The 20,087-nt window shown below is 54.4% G+C and overlaps 1 protein-coding gene across 2 annotated transcripts in view; it reads right to left on the bottom strand.

Annotated features, from left to right (window-relative positions):
- Nucleotides 1-3,354: 3,354 nt before the first annotated feature.
- LMO1 (LIM domain only 1) overlaps nt 3,355-20,087 on the bottom strand; it is a 39,634-nt gene continuing 22,901 nt past the window's right edge. The window contains exons 3-5 of one of the 2 annotated variants that reach the window (XM_032489103.1): nt 7,690-7,903; nt 5,241-5,366; nt 3,355-3,726 (exon numbers count right to left, since the gene is read on the bottom strand). In XM_032489103.1, coding sequence (XP_032344994.1) covers nt 3,621-3,726; nt 5,241-5,366; nt 7,690-7,903 — 446 coding nt within the window. In that variant the 3' untranslated portion in view covers nt 3,355-3,620. The remainder of the gene's footprint in view (nt 3,727-5,240; nt 5,367-7,689; nt 7,904-20,087) is intronic. The other variant, XM_032489104.1, reaches the window with a different exon arrangement.

Below are 20,087 nucleotides of genomic sequence, written 5' to 3'. Positions count from 1 at the left end.
GATGCAGACCCCCACCCTGGGTGCCACAGACAGCTGAAGGGCTCCTGAGCCCTCAAGGAACTCATGCTTTCCCTGAAAAGTCTCTCACTGGAATTTTCACCAAGAGTAATTAATGCACAGTTGCAGCTACAAAGCTTCTTTCCTGAACCTACCCCCGCCTGGTGGCAGCATCCCCAGATGGGTGGTTCTGGGAATCACTCAGCACCAGCTTTAGTCTGGCCTTGACTATCTCTGACAGCTTTAAGGGAGAGAGCAGTTATCTGAATGTAGGGATGAGATTCCCCAGGCAGGAATTTTACATGGACTCTATCCGCGGCTTGCACGTGTCTCATGATGTGGGGCACAGTTTTGGGGACCAGGCCCAGGAGAAGAGGGGACCTATGTGAGGTTTCGTGGGGGGCCCTGCAGCAATGTCAAGGTTAGAATCAAACTTCTTTCCAAACACAGACTATGTGGCCTAGCTTAAGACCAAGGAGTGGGGGTATAAGCAGGTGCCATGTTCCATGGGTCCCAGGCCCCTCGTTAGAATATCTCTGACACCAGGCTACCAAGGAAGGCAGGAGGGGAGATGGGGTGCCATTGGCTGGTTGGGCATAGAGGGTACTTGTGCACAGCAACAAGACCTTCCACATCTTCCCCACTTACAAGCCCCGGACTGAGTTGTTACAGCCTCTAAGGGTTCATGGTCAGTGCTCCCTGGCTCCCCCCAACTCCAGTCCTCTGTCATGGGTTACAGCCTCAGGGAGAAACAGGTAGGAACAATGCATGCCCTACACTTAACCAAGTTTTTCCTACATAGTGGCCAGGGAGACAAGGGAGGTCAGGCTCTTCCTGGGTTTCCCGTGGGGGTTGCAAACCCTCTCCAGGTGTCTAATCCCTGGCCCCCAGCAGCCATTCCAGCCCCAGCTCCGTTGCTCTGCTACAGAGAGAGATTGGTCTCTTCTTTGGCTCCCTCCCCTCCCCAATATTGGTTCCACACCTGTGGAGACAAGGCCTGAGTGGCCTCTTCTCAGGGGCAGCTGTGGACTGCTATGGGTCTTCCTGGGCAAGGGGTCTCCTACTCAGGACTTCATGATGTCCAGGATGGTGACCCTAGCTCATGTGAACACAACACTTCACAGTGTAGATCTCAGCCTTGTGGCTGTCCTGGGAAACAGATCATCCCCGTTTCTTGGATGAGGATGGTGAGACAGCAGAAAACAGAGCCATGATGCTGGATTTGGAATGTTCCATGACATATTGAGCTGAGGAAGACCCCCAGCAAGGTCTGGGGTGGGCAGAGTGGGGCTGGGGTCATCTTAAAAGGCCAGCTTTGCTCTTAGGGGGCTTTCAAAGCCTGGCTGCTTGAGTCTATCTCATTGTGAGTGAATTAATTGTTGTGCAACCTAGAGTGTGAGACAAGTTAATTACATAATTACTGCAAAATGACACGTTATTTCATGGCTGCAATATGGTAACTCTGTTGGAAACAATTGTAATTGCCCAGAAACTGCATTCAAGTGGCTCCGTTCTCTCTCGATAACCATGTAATTAACTTGTGTTACAACTTTATCTGCAGCAAACTCTGAAGTTAGGAGTTAGGTCCTTGGTGTGGGCACAGCCATCCTAGGCCTAAGGGCCCAGGGACAGTTTGGCATTGGGAGCTCTGCTACAGTCCAGGGAAATAATTTACTTGTTCATGTTGTGTGAGGAAAATTCCTCATTACGACTCCAGCCTCAAGCACACACGCGCAAACCCATTCACAGTCTCACACGGTCACATCCAGACGACAGCTCCCCAGTCTCACCAGACTCACTCATAAATACCCAACACAGCCTCTGTGCTCTCACACATACACAGGTGCAGCTCCTTCACAGAAGGTGGAAGCCCCAAAGTGGAGAATTCCTATCCCCAGATCCTTGGCTCTAGCGATCCCTTCCCACGGACTGGGCCGCTGGCCACAAAACCAGTAGCCTCCTCTAAGTGCTGGTAAGAGCGCAGCCCTCCTTCCACTTCACCCCAAGTGGAGGAGCAGGCCTGGTGGCAGGTGATGTGAGGTCTCAGTGCAGCCCCGCTCCACCCAGGAAGCCAGTTCCCTGCCCAGGAGCAGGCAGAGCTTGAAGCTGTGGGCCGACTTCTTCAGGAGTCTGTTCTGTGGCCAAGATAAAAACAGCCCCCAGGGAAGGAGGAGTGAGTGGCCTGATCTGTGGTGGGGAGTGGGGTAGGGAGGGGAGCCTATTCATATAGCCTTCTCTGTTTAGGCTTTGGACCCAAGGAGGCTCTCTTCTTAATACTGTTCAGTGATACCTTTTCAATTCCAGGCTAGGTGCTTGGCACTGTGGCTGCAGCCATGACCAAGACAGTATCTCTGCTGCCCTGGGTGAGCCTAGCTCAGCCACTGGATGAAAAACAGCCTGGGTGTCTTCCCGTCTGAGCACCTGCCGGCTTCCTGTCTGTCTGTCTCAACCTATCTCTGCCTCCACACCCATCTACTCACGTGTCCATCTCTCCTGCTTGCCAGTGCATGTAACTATCTCACTGTGTGTCCATTGGCTTTTCTGTCCGACTCTCTGGAGTCGTCACAAATGGTCCTGTATCTGTTGCAGGGAACCGGCCTGTCCCAGGTCTCCCGTTGTGTGTGTCGTTACTGCGGTGTGCTCTGTTTGTTTTCCTGGCTTTCCCCCTCCTCCTCAAGGGCACGGACTGTGTGTGATCCATGATTCATCCTCGTGTCTGGTGCTTGCAGCATGGGGCTGAATCAGAGTAGATTAAAGTTTGCCAACTGAATGAATGAGAGTCTCCAGCCCATGTGGACTGAGTTACAGTGAAACAAGATCATTTTCTTTCACCCAGAGGAGCAGAAAGCTGGGTCCCAGGTCGGGCTCAGGCTGCAAGGAGGAGAGAGCAAACACTGTCTGTCCCACTGAAAGTGAAGAGGGTTTTAAGGATGGTGCTCCCATGGCAGGGAGCTCAGGATTTGGGGTCCTACCATGGAGGTAGACCAGGGTCCCTGTCTGGGCAGTCTGGGGGCTCTCAATGGAGGGAAGTAACATAGGAGCCCAAGGAAGGAAGATTTTCATCTTGTCTCTCTTCATCTTAGGAGCCAGGGTATATGCTCTGCCGGGGAGGGGGACGACAGCCCAGTTCCCATTTCTGAGTGGGAGGAGCTTGGGGTTGTTTTGTTCCCCCCAACTTCGTCCCCCTAAAGCCCACCTGCAGCTCCCCTGCTTGGCAGCAGCACACTCTGGAGACCCATGCCCTGCTCCATGGGCCCCCTCCCTGCTGGGGACTAAGAGGGAGGGTCCCGTGCCACTCCCAAGCCAAAGGGAGAAGCCTGAAGTCTGTGTCAGTCATGCGATCAATGCAGAGTAACCTCCCCGGAAACATTCATAAGTTTAATCCACGCCAGTAATAAAATTGCATTACATTTCTCATAAAATAAATGTTCCCATTTATATACAGAAGACAGACTGTACAGGCCCAGCCTGGCCCCAGGAGGGATCACACACAGACGGGCAGCGGTGGAGGAAGGGCCGTCCCACCCATCGAGGACGGAGGCGTTCTAATCCGCAGGAGAGTGGCTGGCTGGCCAGGCGGGTGGGCAGGCGGGCAGATGGGCCTGGAGGCCAGGTGCCGGGCGTTACTGAACCTGGGATTCAAAGGTGCCATTGAGCTGTCCCTCCTCATAGTCCATCTGACACAAGATCATATTGTTCTTCAGGAAGAATTTGTCTCCCACACAAAATCTAGAAAATCCAAGCAGAGAAAGAGGCCATGGAGGGGTCCCAGTGGATGGTGGGGGCTCCAGACCTGACCTCGCCCAGCCCAGGAGGTGGATATATGGGAAGTGAGGTCCTGGCGAGTGTGCTCCTTGAACCTTCCAGAGGGGATCCCTGAAAGTCTCATGGCAAACACGGTCAGTCACTCTGGGTCAGCCCAGCCCTCGGCCAGGCCCTGCAGCCTAGGGTGTAGGACAGACAGACAAGCCTGGGCCAAGGCCTTCCATAGCCAGGGCTCTCATGGAGGTGGGGGCAGGGATGGAGTTGGTGGGAAGGTGTAGGAATAATGTATCCCAGTCCCAGAGAAGGAGAAAGAGAAGGACAAAGAAACAGGACAAGACCAAGAGGGGGGGAGGGGGGAGGTGGAGATGCGGAAGGAGGAAGGGATAAAATGGCTCACTTTCCCAACCCTCTGTTCCCCTCCCCAGCTTAAGGAAGTGGCTCAGTGAAGGGCAATCTTCCTCTAAACAGAACCTGTGCTGTGGGCTTCCTAGAGCATCCTTCCAGGAGGAGGTGACTCTGTCCCGCCATCTTCTTTCCTATCCAAAGAAGGCCCTGCTTTGCCCCCCTGCCCCTCCCAGTCCTTCTCAAGTACTGGAGGATTCAGCTCCCCCTCTCAAAGATGTCCTCAGGGTGTCTGAGGCCTTTAGTGGGACCCCAGGGTCACAGCCACAGTCCCAGAAGATCCCACTTCAACCACCAGGTGGCACTGCAACTTCACCAAGCCCTCCTGGCAGCAGGTCTGGGCAGAGTCCCAGCCAAAGCAGTGTTCCCTGCAGGTCCCTCTGGACCTCACCCTCTGGGAACACTTGTATGAGCTCCTTCCTGAACTGGGGACTCCTGAGATAAGGGCCTGTCTTCTGGGGCTCAGACCCCAGCCAGGGCTGAAGGGCTCTGGATCCTTAGTTCCCTGGGGCCTCCCACAGGACTAGGGGCACAGAGTAGGGGCCAAAAGACCAGAAAGAAGGCTGGGCTGGAACCAGAATCGCAGGAGTGAGTGACCGTTCCCCAGGGGAATTTCACCTTCCAGGTCTGGGAACCCTTCTCACCAGAACCTACACACACAGGGCACAGGGCATGCACACAGAACCCTTGTATATGCACATTTAAAACATGCATGCACAGGAATACTCACTCATCATGCACATACAGCACACCAAGACCCTCTTGGTACATGGGCATTTAAAAATACACGCATGGACATGACACGTACTGTGCACACAGTTCATGCTTGGCCCCATCCATTACATTCGCACAGAGCTGTACTCTCTCCAAACATGCATGTAAGGTATTGGAGTGCACACATATGGCTCCAGGGGTCAGGTATACATAAAACACACACATGCATATACACGCTCAAACAACACACACACACAGAACCCACATTTGCATGCACGCCTCCATGGGACCCTTGGTTTGTGGCAGCAGGTGCCAGCTGGGGTCTGCTGAGTGTGTTGGGTCTGCTATAGTCGAGCACTCACCTCTGGTTGCAGAGCTGGCAGGCAAAGCAGTCGAGGTGATATACGTTGTCCCGGGCCCGCATCACCATCTCGAAGGCTGGGATCAGCTTGCTACAGGCGGCACAGTTTCCTGTGGTGCCGAAGAGCCTGCAGAGGGAAGGGTGCAGAGGGTTCAGGGGCCTGCCAGGGAGCTAGGGGGGACAGGGGAGTTGCTTCCACCCAGGGCCCCACCTGCCTACACCAGAAGAACACTAGGCTGGGCCCTGAGCAAGGGCATACAAGCCTGAATTTAGAGGTAGTCTGCCGATCATGGGCTATGTGTCCTTAGGCCAGTCACCGAGTCTCTCTGAGCCTCATTTATTTCAACTGTAAAATGGGGATTAAAATACATCCTTCACAGGCTTGTGAAAACTTCTGTAAACTCAGTCACAACTCCTTTATTAAATGCCTACACAGTGTGTAGGCATGTGCCAGGCACTGTTCAAAGGGCTTTCCAAAGATCAACTCATTTCATCCTGACGGCAACTTTCTGGGGTGGTCTTTTTCTGCTACTAACTCATGGTGTGACTTGCCTAACTCCCTTTTTCCTCTTCTTGGACCTCAGTTAATCCCTCTTTAAAATGGGGGTGCCAGACCAGATGATCCTGTTCAAAGATGCTTCTAAAACAGTACTGATGCCAAAAGGAAGTTCCAAGGACATCTGGCACGATGCCTCTTTGGGGCAGGCACCCCTCCTTTTAGCTGCTGGTTGCAAAGCTCTAAGGACAGGGAGATCCCTCCCTCCCCATACGGGCCAGTCCTTGGCTGGACGTTCCAGTGGTCTGAGCCAGCCTGGCTCCTCCTTGCTTCCTTTCTGCACACTAGCAGAGCAAGCTCCAAGTGAGGCAAGGGGGCTGAGAGGTGGGTGGGAGGCCCTCTAATCCCTGATTTGTCCAGCTCAAGCTCAGGCGCCTGCAGATGAGCTTGGCTCCATTATTCATCGGCCTGAGCTGCCTGGTGGCTCAGATTAAAGCAGACAAAGGCTGGACCACAGCATCTGCCTGCCAAGAGGGGCCTTTCCTGCCACCAGTCCAATGAGCAGTGTCCGCAGAGGGAACAGGTTCTGGACAGCCATTCTCTGGGGCTGAGCTGCTCAAGGAAGCCCCACTTCCACCCCGGGCCACTGGCCTACCTGGCCCCAGTCATTCCTTGGTCTCTGCCAGAGCCCAGGAAAATATCTTCAGGCTCTAGTAGCTGGAAGGGACCAGAGTGCTTGGGCTCTGCTCACAAGCCCATCTTGAAGTCCTGTCGGTCTCGTCACGGGGTCTGTCGCCTCCCCTCAATCTAGTAGGTTCGGCCCCCAGGTGACATCCTAAACTCCAGACTTGGAGGTCCCTTCCAGGTCATTGAGGGGTGAGTCCCCAGAAATAGCCTTAACCCCTCCCCCTGGTTCCACATCTCTCCTCCAGCCCCAGCCAGGGACACTGAGACACACATCGTGGTTTACTGAACCACCAAAAAAAAAAAAAAAACCAACTCTGGCAAAAGGCAGAAGTTAACAGAGAAGGTGCAGGCAGGTAAATCTTAGGCTCTCTGGGGAAACAGGGAAGCCTCCGCTGCTAACCCCTCCCTCTTCCCCAACATGGCCAGTCCTGAGCAGAGGGAGCCCCACCAAGTCCTGGCCCCGACCTATTAATTAATGCGATGGGCCTGCCGCAAGGCCCGGCAGCCACCCAGCAGCCGGCAAGGGAGCCAAATGCAGATGCTGGGTCTCAGCCAAGCCTCCCGCTTCGTGGCCTCCTTCCAACCTCGCTGATGTCACAGACGGCCTAAGGGAGGGTTAATTGGGGGAGGCAGCCCCAGGGAGTAGGATCCAGGTTGCGGGGGAGGGTGGGATGGAGCCTTGCAGGGAAGTGGTAGCCTTTTCACCATTCACAGAAGGGTAAACTGAGGCTGGGGGAGATTAGGAGCCAAGAGGCTCTGAACTCATTCAAACCCAGGTCTTTAAGCTCCAACATCAGCGGTTCTTTTTCTAGGGTCTGGTTATCTCCCAGGCATTGGGAGGTTGTCTAATCCTAGGGCCCAGCTGGAAGTAGGGGAGCTGGGCATTGGGGAGACTGAGAAGGAGACTTCATCAGGCCAGAGGGGCCCAGGGAAGTCAATGCTTCCCCACCTGCTCCTAGAAGCCCCTCCAAGGCATCCCTTCCCAGATTCCAGGGACAGGGTGGGTCAGAAGTGCCCACCCTGGGCAAAGACAGGGCCAGAGCCCGGCTAGTGCCCTTGGGAAGCTTCTCTCAGGTGCCCAATGGCTACAAAGGCCTGCCCAGGAACCAGGCTGAGCACCGAGTCCAAGGGGCAGGGCAGGGCAGGGGCGGGGATGAGTGCAGACGGGGTCCTGGGGCTACAGCAGGCAGAGGCGCGCTGACCTTGAAGGAGGGGCTTTCTGAGTGGAAGGGCTGGGGGTGCAGATGGGGAGGGGGGGGCAGCTCACCTCAGGTAGTCACGCCGGCATAGGATGAGGTTGGCCTTGGTGTAGAGGGTGGAGCCCACCTCGCCCAGGCGGCAGTCGCAGCAGGCACACTTGAGGCAGTCCTCGTGCCAGTACTTGTCCAGGGCCTTCAGCAGGTAGCGGTCCTTGATCTTGCGGTTGCAGCCCGCACAGCCCTTCTGCTTCCCTTTGGGCTGGACGGAGAGCATCGGCACACCTACAGATGGACAGAGGACAGACATATGGACACGGCGGGCCCCCCGACTCCTGGTCTTGGGGCACATCCCTCTGCTTTTCTTTGCTGCACCCTCCAGGGCTGGGGTTCCCAGGAGCCCTCACTGTCTCCCCAGCAACCACCTCCCCTGGCCCTGGGTCCTGTCTTGTGGGCTGCCTGGCATGGCCTCCTCCTCTGTCCTGTGATGGTCCCTCCAGAAGCTGCAGGAGCCCCGCGCCTGCTCTGCTGCAGGACACACAATGAGCCCCAAGGCTCTGCCCCCTAGCCACAGCAGGCCTGAGGTCTTCTCATGCAGCTACCATCCCACTGGCTCTTTCGGCAGCCCTAAGAGTGGTCTTTCGCCATGGGCTTGGGGTCCCCTAGAGCTCCAGAATCTTTTTCCACTTCAAGACATCTTCACACTGCTGTGTGCTGGACCATTTTAACCCAGTACATCAGGCTACAGCCTCGTGGTCTATTCACGTAGAACTGCGGAGGCGTCAAGAAGAAAGCGAGATGCTGGTATGATACTCCCGGGTGGACCAGGAGCTCAGCAGCTCCTGGCAGGTGTGCGCAGGGAGGTAGCTGGGCCTCGCCTAGTTGGGGCTCTCTTTAGGAGTGTTTCTAGCTAGATTCAAACTTCCTACCTGGCCTGCTTGAGGGAGGGGAAGTTCTGTGCCTCTGCATCTGTACTCCTCCTAGCAGGATAAGAATCTCTGAGACGCTGGCCCTCTCCTAAAGCCATGTGAGCTTCCCAACATACGAGGAAGCGGCAAGTATAAAGGGCAGGACTCTTGGCATGGCCTTCAGCAGGGGGAGGGGCAGACCTCCCAGAAGGCCAGTGTGCACAATCACGGGCACCCCATGCACACAGGCACAGCGTGCAGGCGTGGGCATGTCTGCACAGAGGCACAGGCTCCTGGCCCCCAGTTCTGAGGCCACAGGGAGGGGCAGTTGAGAAGGAGGTGGGGACAGATGTCGTGTAGGAGCCTAGACATCCACGGAAGCCCTGAGGCTTGCGTGTAGTGGAGATCAGGCTTGGAGGGAAGTGCAGGGTCTCAGAGCCCGGCTGGACAGCAGGGTTGCCTGTGAGACTTGTCTAAGAGCTCCTCATAAAGGTGGTGGGGGTTGGCGTGGTCTTTCCCTGACCAAGGCCCAGGTGGAGGCAGGGGGCACCTCTGGAGGGAACAGCTTGCTCCTTAGTGCCTCCTTGATTTTCCAGCAAGCTCCTGAAGCCTGCCCTCCTCTTGGGCCCATTGTCTCCAAAGGAACCCTGTAGTCTCCAAGGCTCTGGGTTCAGCTCCCAGCCCCTGGCACCCCTCCTCTCCTTCCTGCCCCCCCCCCCCCACTCTCCTAGCCCAGGGTCTGAGCTGCTTCCTTTCCCTTCCCTCTTCCAGGTTGTGACCCTTCCTCAGGCTTCAGGGGAGAACCGGCTTCCAAAGGACCTCTGGCTCTGAATCCACAGATGTCAGGTCAGAGGGGCCCTCAGAGTTCTTACAGGCAAATGCTCTCATTCTATGGATGGCAAAGCTGAGGCCCAGGCGGTCCAAGGGGCTGGTGTAAGCCACTGATCAAGCCAGCCCCTGGGGTCCTTCCTTCCTCCTATGCTTTTTCTCAGCCTCACAGCCTCCTCAGACTTCTCCTGGAGATGGGGTGGCTCTCTGGGACTCAGGAGCAGCAGGACAGGTGAGGGCCGGGAGGACGCAGAGCGGGCTGCCATGGGCTTGCTCCTTCCTCCTGCCTCCAGTCCCCGCAGGGCCCATCTGTTAGCTTGGAAGTTCACTGCCTAATTTCCTTAATGCAGCTATAAAGGTTAATTGGTCTGAGAGAGCGATGGGGCTCAGGATGACTCTGTCCCTAGGCCTGCCTGTGTCTCCTCCGACCAGGGCCTGCCCTGTCACAGAGCTGAGTCGTCCACTGAGGCCAGCTGGGGGGCAGGCATCCCTGAAAGCCAAGGGGGCCCTGAGGGGCTCCTTCCAAGGCCTGGCCACAGACAGCAAGTGGGGGAGGGGTTCAAAGAGCTGACATGGGGAGGTCTGAGGGCTCCCAGGGGAAAACTACTGTCCTGGGGCTGTGGAGGGAGTGCCCAGCCAGCATTGCTATGCATATGAATTTGTTTGGAAAACCTCAGGCCAAGCCTCTATCTAGTCCCCTCAAGGCTGATTTTCCCCTTGCTCTTCTGGGCTGGCAGCATGCCTGGCTCCCTTCCCGGCAGTCCCGAGCCCTCCCAGGGCTCTATACTTGTGCTATTGCTGGCAGGGGCATGAGTGGCTGGGAACATCCTTACTCAGGGGATATAGCTGGCCCACTACCTTATTCCCCCAAATGAAGGAGCACTAGGAGTGTCTGTCCTGCTGCTCTATCTTCCATCTGGCTTGGCTCCTGGGTAGGCTGAGCCTGCAGGACTATGGACCACGTGGTAGCTGGCAATTCCATCACCGGTGGGACCGGCCACCTAGAGGACCCAGGGAGGCCACAAGGAACAAAGCCACATGCTCCCGCAGGTCCCCCAGGCTGGGCCTGGCACACAGCAGGTGCTCTGTAAAGCCTGCACACCCTGCTCTAGGGTGCTGGACTATGCTCCTGGCCCATGGAGAACTCTTAAGAAGCCATGTGGCTTCTGCCAGTGTCTTGACATCCACTGAGACATTGAACACCAGGGCCAGTCTGGCTGAGGAGGTCCCAGGGCATCAGGGTACTTTAAGCTTTCTGCCTGGAAAGGCTGAGGTCCTGGGAGAAGTCAAACTTACCCCTTCCTTCTTTACGGAACACCCACATTGTATGCTCTTACTGGGCTAGTCCAGGAGACTTGAAAACACTCCTGGAAAGGTGAAGGGGCTTTATGGGGGGGCATCTATAATCTCTTTCTCCCCATATAGAGCGGGATGCTCCCCAGAGGGTCCAGATTCTCCCTCCTTATTCTGCCTCCCCAGCCTCCACCCAGCCTGCCAGTCGGCCCTGCAGACACCCCTTCCCTCCCTCCCTCCCTCCCTCCCCTGCCCCGCTCTGGGAGCTGAGCCTCGGGCCATGCACTTTCCATTAAGGAGATAGCATCCCTTTGCTGAAGTCCATTTGGGATCCATTTTAGTGTTATCTAAAAATCAAATCTACATGGTAATCCTTTTAATGTACTCCTGACTTTAGAAAAAACCAGCTTTGCGCTCCTTCAGGAAAGGTTTTAAAGCATTACCCAGTAATTACTACTCACCCATGAAAACACTGATATTTTACAATGGGCAACGTTTGCCCCTGCATGTGTGTGTGGGCTCACGCTTAGGCGCACACATGGGACCCAGCAAAATAAACCAATTCACGCGGCCCATGTGTTCCCCCAAATCTGGGGGTATGAGGGGGATGACATCTGAGGGGAGATGGGCCAAACCCCTACACCGCCTCCACCCTGGGCAGGCTGATGGTGGAAGGAGGCAGCCTCCCAGTCTGACTCATCTGGCTGCCAGACACTTACCCTCAGCTCTTTAATCTGGGGAAAAGCCAGACAGTCCGGGTGATCGGGAGGGACTGCCAGAGGTCATTCAGCATTTTCCGCACCCCTCCCCAGAGTGGTCTGCCGGGCCAGACCCAAGACCTTAGCAACTTCTGCCCACCTATCCCAGGCCAGCCTACCCCTCAGACCCGGCACTTGGACTTCTCCAAACTGCCAAGACCACTGGCTCCCGGTCCCACTGATGCCTCCAGTTTAGACAGAACACTGAGCTGGCTGTGGAGCATCCCATCCACCCTCCAGTGAGCTCCTCCGAGGCCAGTCCTCCTCCCCAGAATGCCCACCCCATCCAGGCCCGGGTAACCCCAGGTTACGCCCTGCGGCTCCCCTGCTGGAAGCCACTGTGGCCACCACTGGCCACTCCACCTGGCATTTGAGGCCCCCTCCCACATGTCAGTATGCCCTGCCTGGCACTGCTGGCTCTGCTCCCTGCAGAATCCAGGAATAATATCCCTTTCCATCCTGCAAGTGGATCCGGTTTGCTTTTGTCCCAGGGCTTTCCTTCCACCACTGCTCCAGGAAGGAATGCCTTACCCTGCCCACTGCACTCTTCCCCCAGAAGGTCAGGGTAACAGTAGGGCTGAGGCTAAGAGCACAGACCTGTGAACTCAGAGAGCCTACTTTCTAGTCTGGGAACAGGCCCAAGTAGCCAGAGGACCTGGCGCAAAGCCCTTCACCTTTCTGACGTGCATCTGTGAAATGGGGGCCACCCTCGTCTCCTTCCACCAGACCGTGCTGAGGAGAGAATCAGGTTCTGCACAGGAGGGCCCGGCACAGGGTCTGGCAGCCAGATGGGACCAGCAGACAGGAGCTGGTAGCATTGTTAATACGCTCTCTGGGATGCCTTCCCTGTTCTGACACTTGTTTTCTTGTTCTTTTAACTTTTTATCTTGACAACATTTCACACTTTCAGGAAAGTTGCAAGAAAAGAAGGAATGCTTGTGTACCCTTTACCCTGATTCTCTAAATATGAATGTTTTACCATATTTGTTTTATCCTTCCCTGTTTATCCACTTCCCCCACTCCCTTCCTATAATTTTTTCCCTAACTCCTTTGAGAGTTGGTTTCAGACATGAAGCCCCTGTACCCCGAATACCTTGGTGTATATTTCTGAAGAGCAAGGACATTCTCTCACATAATAGCAGTATGATGATCAAAACCAGGAAATGATTACTGATCCAATACCATTATCTAATCTACAGACCTCATTCAGATTTCATCAGTTTTCCCCAATAATATCATTTATGGCAAAACAAAAGTCTGGATCATGCATTTCATTCAGTTGTCAGGTTTAGTCTACTTAAATCTGGAGGGATTCCTAAGCTTTTCTTTGTGTTTCAAGACACTGGCATATGCATATTTATTTATTTATTTATTTATTTATTTATTTATTTATTTGGTTTAAGATTTTTTTGTAGGGGGGGGGAATTAGATTTATTTATTTATTTTTATTTTTTAATGGAGGTACTGGGGATTGAACCCAGGACCTCGTGCATGCTAAGCATGTGCTCTACCACTGAGCTGTACCCTCCCCCTAAGGCACTGGCATTTTTGAAGAGTGCGGCCAGTTATTATGGAGTTTCCTTCAATTTGGGTTTGTGTGACACCTTTCACCTTTGACTGTATGAACTTAACTCTCGGTCTCAGTCTTCTTTGTTGTAAAATGAACATGAAACCAGCACTCATCTCACAGAGTTTCCGTGAGGAATCCAGGAGTTAATACAAGTGAAGTATTTAGAACTAGCCAGACCTGGCAGTCAATAGTTAGCCCTGATTAGTGTCACCCGTTCAGCACATGGGGAAAGATGACCTTGGTCACAGCTCCATCTCAAGTCCCTATGACAGTGATGGACACATTTTAAGGAAAATAAACTGATTTGAATATGCCACCGTGGTTAAAGTCACACAGGAACTGGCTGGAGTCTGGCCTTACCCAAAGGACAGCCTAATGGTCACTGCAAATGTGTGCAGGAGGTCAGCCCCGTCTGTCCAACAGGGCGCTGCAAAGACCAGTCAGAGGAGAAGGGGTTGCTGTGACAGCTTAGGTGGGGGCAGCTCACAGCAGGTCCCTGTGTGCCCTGGGAAGCCCTGGGGGCACAGACAGGTGTGGCCTTGGGATTTCTCATCTCTCCATGTGCCTCAGTCTTGGTTCCATGCTTGTGCCCACACAGCACAACACAGCTGCCCAGCACAGTTCTGGGGCTTCCCTCTCTTACACTGGGGGCAAACAGGGAGCCTGGGCAGGGCTCTCTCAGGGTCTAAGGGAAATCTGCAGAGAGATGTCACTGGAACGCTTAGCAGTGCTCAGCTTCTAAGGGCTTGGCTCACAACTGCCTTATGAGACAGGTACCATGATTATTCCCATGTTAACAATGGGAAAAGTGAGGACCAGAAAGGCTGTGACTTGTCATGGGTCACGAGTTAGAATGAGACAGAGCTGGGGTTTGAACCCCTGCAGTCTGTCTTCAGGGCCTAACCACTGGGCTCATCTGCTCTGCTGCCAGGTTGGGTGCTGCTCACCCTGAGGTGCTAGCAGACCTGGGTGGGAGACATCACACCGACTAGGAGACACAGGAGGTATGCAGATGCAGGTCACACATGCAAACCTACGTAAGAGCACATATACTTTCACACGTACGTGTAATTGCACACTATGTCCAGGTGTGGGACCGTGTGTGCTTGTTCTCCCCACAACAGTCTTACTCCAGGCTGCCGCACAGGCCAGCATATAACAGGTGCTCAGTAAACTGCATGAAAAGACATACCCTCGCACCCAAGCACGTGCGTGCATGGGTGTGACATAAATATACACACATGTGCATGAATAATCACAGGCACGTTTACTGCCTTTTAAAAAACTGCATTTCCAAAAAGTGGACTATAGCTCAACAACTCTGATTTGAACCTAGCCCACAAGTGAGAGGCCTGGTGCTTTGTTCTCAGTGACCATTTTCCCACAGGAAATGGAAGAGCACGAGCCCCAAGTTTTCGCCTACATGGATCCATGCAGAGCAGCAGCAATGATCAGTCCCACAAAAGTCACACCCACGTCAGCTGCTGGGGGTGGGGTTTGGGCCCCTGCCATCTGCAAGGTGCCTGGAACTGGCTGGACCCCTGGCTGGGCCTGGAACTGCAGAGAAGGATCCCAAACAGAGCCAGCCAGTGGCCCCTCCTCAGCCTCCATCCCGTTTAATAAGGAAATTTGAAATTGTAATCTAATTCTGCCGAATCTCTTTAAATCTCGTTTTCTCCAAAGTCACTTCATTTCGCGCGGCCACATCCAGCCTTGTGAGAAGGCCTCCATTTCACACCGGTTTTATCTCCACAATTTCTCGTCTCACTGCACTCCTATCCCAGGGCCTTGCCACACGCCAGGCGAGGCCTGAACTAATAGCATTTCCTACTCATTTGGAATCAAAAGCCAACGAGAACAACTGTTGAGCCGCGCAGCTACAGCCACCTAGAGCACGCTCGTTACCGCCCCTCCGCGCACCCCTTGCGGGCACCTGCTCATTGGGCTGGATGAGAGAGGAAAGTGGGGCTCCCGGGGCCTCCCAGTCCCCGCTGGGGCAGGTCAGGGAGGCTGGGTGGGGAAGGGGGCTCGGCTGGCAGGGTGGCAGTCAGCACAGTCAGGGGACTGGCCCCTTTGACCCAGGCAGTGCCCCTCCAGGGGGTCCGGGAGAAGAGGCAGGCAGGGTGGTCCCTGCAGACAGATGGCGTTGGCTGGAATTCTGATTCCATCCCTTCCCTGCTCTGCCTCAATACGCTCACCTGCTAAAGGACGACAGCCCGCTTTAAAGGATTATTTGGAGTATGAAATTAGATAACAGACACGAGATACTCCTAACAGTGCTTGACACAGTAGCTTAAAAAAGTCAGCCAAGAAAACTTACCTACGTCTGACGATGCAACAATTTTCTGCCTAAGTGTGCGCCCAACAGAAATGAGGGCTTATGGCCATTAAAAGAGGTGTGTGAGGATGTTCATAGCAGTGTTCTTCATAACAGCCCCAAACGGAAACAACACAGGTGTCCATCAACAGCGAACGGATAATAAACCACGCTATGGTCATCCAATGGAAGAGGCCACAGCAATGAAAATGAAAGATTCACGGAGGCACACAACAGCATGGATGAATCAGACAGTGTAACGTGGAGTGAAAGAAGCCAGACACTGAAAGGTACACACCACATCATTCTACTTATACGTAATTCCAAAACAGGCAAACCAGATCCAGGGTGATGGAGGTCAGAATAAAGGGGTGAGTTATCACCTGGCAGGAGGTGTGAGGAGGCCTGCTGAGGCCCTGGAAATGTCTTCTGTCTTGGGTGGATCTGGGTCATGTTTAAATGGGTGCATACATGTGGGAAACCACGCTGCACTGAACATTTGAGACTTGTGCCCTTTACTGCGTATACATTATACCTCAACAACAACGAAAAGACTAAGACAAAGACTCCTCGGTCCGGACGTCATATTCCTCTTCTCAAAACCCACTGTTCACCCAGCGCTCGCTACAGCTGTTGTCTCAGTGAATCCTAATATTAATCCTGATGCACTAAATGATTCCCCATTCAACAGAGGAGGAAACAGGCCCAGAGAGGTTCAGGCCCTTACCCGAGGTCACACAGCTGGAAGGCGGCAGGGTGGGGACTGGAGCCCTGGTAGGCCAGGCTCCAGAGTTCAGGTTCTCACCCAGAACACACCCTGTGGCCTCCCTGAACAGCCCAGGTAAAGAAGGTTTGTGGGGGCAGCATCTGGGTTCTCCTGTGCAGCCTAGACACAGATGATGCTAGGGTGGGAGCCTGGGGGACATGCTTAGAGAAGGGTCTGGGCTAAGACCAGGAGGAATGATGGCCCAGACAGGGCACTGGTCCCTGCTTTGGTGGGTCACAAGCCATTGTGTCTCACCTGTTGGTCCTTCAGAAGCTGCAGCTGCAGTGGGATCTTGAAAGGGCTTCTGGCAGGGCCAGAAAGGGGGCATGAACCAAAAATCTAAGGACAAAGGGGCTGGGAAAGGAGCAGGAAGGCCATTTGGAGGCAGAGCTGAGATGCTTGCTTTGCAGCCTTGAGAGGGACAGAGTAGTCTCAACGGGAAGGGCTGTGCTGTAAGGAGAGAGTTGGGGGCTCCAGACCTAGAGCCACAAATGTGAGGGGCCCATCAATAACTCAGGGCTTTATGTGCATGAAGGGGTCAGGAAAGGGGGCCCGGAGAAGGGCTCGGCTGAGGGCAGGAAATTTAAAGGGGGTCTAGCAAGGCGTGCCTTCTCTGAAGAGCCAAGTTCCTCCTGGTCCCCACAGTCTACCATGGTAGAGGCTCAAGGAAAGCACTGTCCAGTTGTGACCCCAAACGTCGGCAGCCACCGCAGCTGCGTCTGACCACAGGATAGCATCCCATGCTGAATGCCTGCTGCATGCCAAACGCTTTAAACCCACTCATGCTCACCCTCATCATGCCCCTGAGATCAGAGAAATCACACAACCTGCCCAAGAGTGTCCTGTGAGTAGCCAAGCAGGGCCCTGGACCTGGGCTGCGAGCCAGGAAGCACCCCACCCCGTTCCAGCTCTCTCCAGAGGCTGCGTTGTGCCATCTTCCTCCTAAGCCAGTGGGCAAGTGAACTTCTGCTGGGACCCCGCCAAAAGAAGGCTGCTCGGAAACACCCCTTGCAGGGCTGTAACCTCCAGAGGAACTACTTCCTGGGCAGGAGTCTGAAGCAGTAGGCATTTCCGCAGTGGGTTCTGGTGGAGGCAAACCTCCAGAGGAACCGTGTGTCCTGAAGCCCCAGCTTGCAGGGACCTTCCTGTGTGGGGAGGTGGAAGGGCTGAGGGGTTTCCACACACACTTTTTGGGTTTTTGCTGCTGATGGAAGCTGAGCCCAGCACAGCCCACAGTTGGGCAATGGCTTTAGGGGACCCAGTCGAGAACCTGAAGGGGGCTTGGATGATGTACCAAGAGACATGGGGGCAGGTGCAAACGGTATCTGAAGGGCACTTTGAAACATCAGAACTGCATGTGCTCTTTGGATTTTATCAGGGGAATGATGCCGAAGTTAACCGCACAGTTACATCCAGCGCAGGTGCAGGCCCTCTCTTCTCATTCTTAGGTTGTCTCTGTAAAGCCCTAGACATAACTAGAAGACAGCAGATCCAAAATAGGATTCTATATCTCCTCCCCAAAACTGGTATCTTTACCCAGACTTCCCGTCACAGTCCTAACACCGTCATCCACCCAGGTGCTCAGGCCAGAAACTCAGAGTCATCCTCAGATCTTCCATCATCCACATCCCCTCAGCCCTGCTTGATCCCCATCCCACCTGCTTCTTTCCATTTCCAGAGCCACCACCATCTTTCACTGAACTATCAGCAAAGCCCCCCACTGGCTTCTTGTATCTAGGATCCACAATCCAACTTCATATAGCAGCTGAAGAAATCTTCCAAAACATAGATCAGGCCACTGCTCAGCTTGACACCCTTCCTGAACTTCCAGTGGGCTGGGAATAACATCCACATTCTTCATCAAGCCTGTACTATCCTCATGTGGTCTGGCTCCTCCCCCAAAACCCCCCTCCTCACCCCACCAGGTGCTTCCACCTCACTCCAGATCTCCCTCCTGCCTCAGGGCCTTTGTACATGCTGTTTCCCCCTCTGTAGAATACTCTTCCCTGTCTCTTTGTGTGGCTGGCTCCTTCTTATCTTTGGGCTTCAGCTTAAATGTCATCTCCTCAGACAGGCCAGCCTTGACCTCCTTATTTAAATGACTCCCCAGTCATTTCCTTCTGAGTTTTTATCACAGTTTATAATTATTTTACTTTTTTTGTGATTTTACCTAAGAAAAATGAGTGGTCTCTCTCATAAGAATGTAAGCCCCATGAAGGCCTATTTTGGGGGCCTGTCTCTCTTGTTCACCACCGTGAACCCCATAGTGGTCACTTTTAGGCCTCATAGTGGTCACTTCTGAACCATCAGTTCAGTTAATGAATGAAGAGACTGAGCAGAATCTATGCAGATATTATTGGCAAGAGTCTGCTGGCCAGAGTGGGCTGATGCAGATAGGTAGGCTCCCCAGAGATGGAGCCATAATCAGGCTTGGCTGCCCTGCACCACACACCTGTAGCCATGCAGCTCTAAGAAATAAATGCAGGTCCAACTGTGTGGTGCTCCCTAGGTCCCGCCTGCCACAATCTGGAATGTGGAGAGGACCATCCCAGGGCTCCAGCTGAGAAATGACTGCTCTTGTGCAAATATACTATCTACCCCTTAGATGAAGAGACAGCAATCCTGTCCTTCGGCCCCTGCAGACCCATGAGGAATGAAACTCTCTGTGCCTCCCCTTGTGCGTAAATACTCCATCCTAACTCTCAGGGGCTCGGGGGGTTGAGCGCAGGCATCTGTGTACCCTCAGCAGCTCAGTCTTTCCCTTTGCATCTGTGGCCTGGGCACCCCTCCTCCCTGGCACAGACCTAGCCCCGCCTCCAACTCTCCACCTGAGGGTCCTCTTGACTTAAAGATGCAGCCATTCCTCCCTCTGGGCCTAGTCTGAGCCTCTGGGGGCCAGTGGAGGAAAAAGCCCCTGAAGTTTGCTACAGAAGAACCCCAGGTCCAAGCCTTTCTCTATCTGTAGCCTCCCCCAAGCCCCATCCCATCCTGGGCTGCTGGAGCCAGCCCCTAGGTCCTTTGGCAGGATGCTTCTTGGAGCTGCACAGCTGTGGGGACCAGCGGGGAAGCGTCTGGAAGCTGCTTTCCCCAGACAGCAACTCAGCTGCTCCCTGGGTACCCGCAAAGCCCGCGTCACCCATGTAATGAAACAGGGCTCCCAAGGGGCCTGCAATCTCCAGAGGAGGAGGAGGGCACGGATTCTCAGACGAGTCTCAATTTCACAGCATCAGGGACGCGAGCACCAACGCGCTGAACCAGAAAACGAGAGTCTGGCAGGAGCTGCAGACACACCGTGAGCGCCAGGGGATCGGAGATTAGGGCCCTTCAAAATCAATTTTGAATTCAAACTTTTAAATGTGTTCTCCAGACACAAGAAGGGGACCCTCCAGGCAGGCTTGGCCTAGCCAGCTGCTGGGTCCTGCCTGCTTCTTGAAACAGCCAGGGCCCACCTGCTAGCCACTGGGCAGGGTAAGGGAAGGGAGGGCAAGGGAGCTGCAGGGAGAGGAGACCCTTCAGCTCTTGCAGACCCAGCACTGCCTGTGAGGTGCCTGCCTGAGGTGCTTTCCTGGGATTCCCACTGAGGTCTGGGGGGCTGCCCCCTCCTCCTTTGCAGACCTGGATGAGAACGGCTGAAGGCAAGGCCTGTGTGAGCCAGATCCCCATTCACCTCAACCTGGCTGTGGAGGCTCGTGGGGCCTCGGGGATGAAGCCATTATGAACACGAGCTTTAGAGCCAGACAGGCAGGGATTTATATCCTAGACCAGCCAAGGGCTCTCAGGGAGAAGCTCTTGGTTCCAAAGTGAATTTCCCTTCTAGAAACCTGATGGGAGAAAGCCTGCTGTGAGTGTCTTGGAGTGCAGGCCCCCTGAAGTGAGGGTGGTCTGAAGCCCCCATCCCACCCTCAGTGCAAAGGGAGAGAAAGTGTCACCCTGCGTGTGAGGCAGTAGAGCACCTGGCTGCTGGGAAGGCTGGTGTGGCCACAGGCTGCATTCTTCGAGGCCTGGCACCTGATGCCAGGGAGCTGACAA

Source organism: Camelus ferus, chromosome 10 (assembly GCF_009834535.1).
Source record: "Camelus ferus isolate YT-003-E chromosome 10, BCGSAC_Cfer_1.0, whole genome shotgun sequence".
NCBI lineage: Eukaryota > Metazoa > Chordata > Mammalia > Artiodactyla > Camelidae > Camelus > Camelus ferus.
The sequence above is the reverse complement of the archived record's forward strand: the minus strand, read 5'-3'. Positions and strand labels throughout refer to the sequence as shown.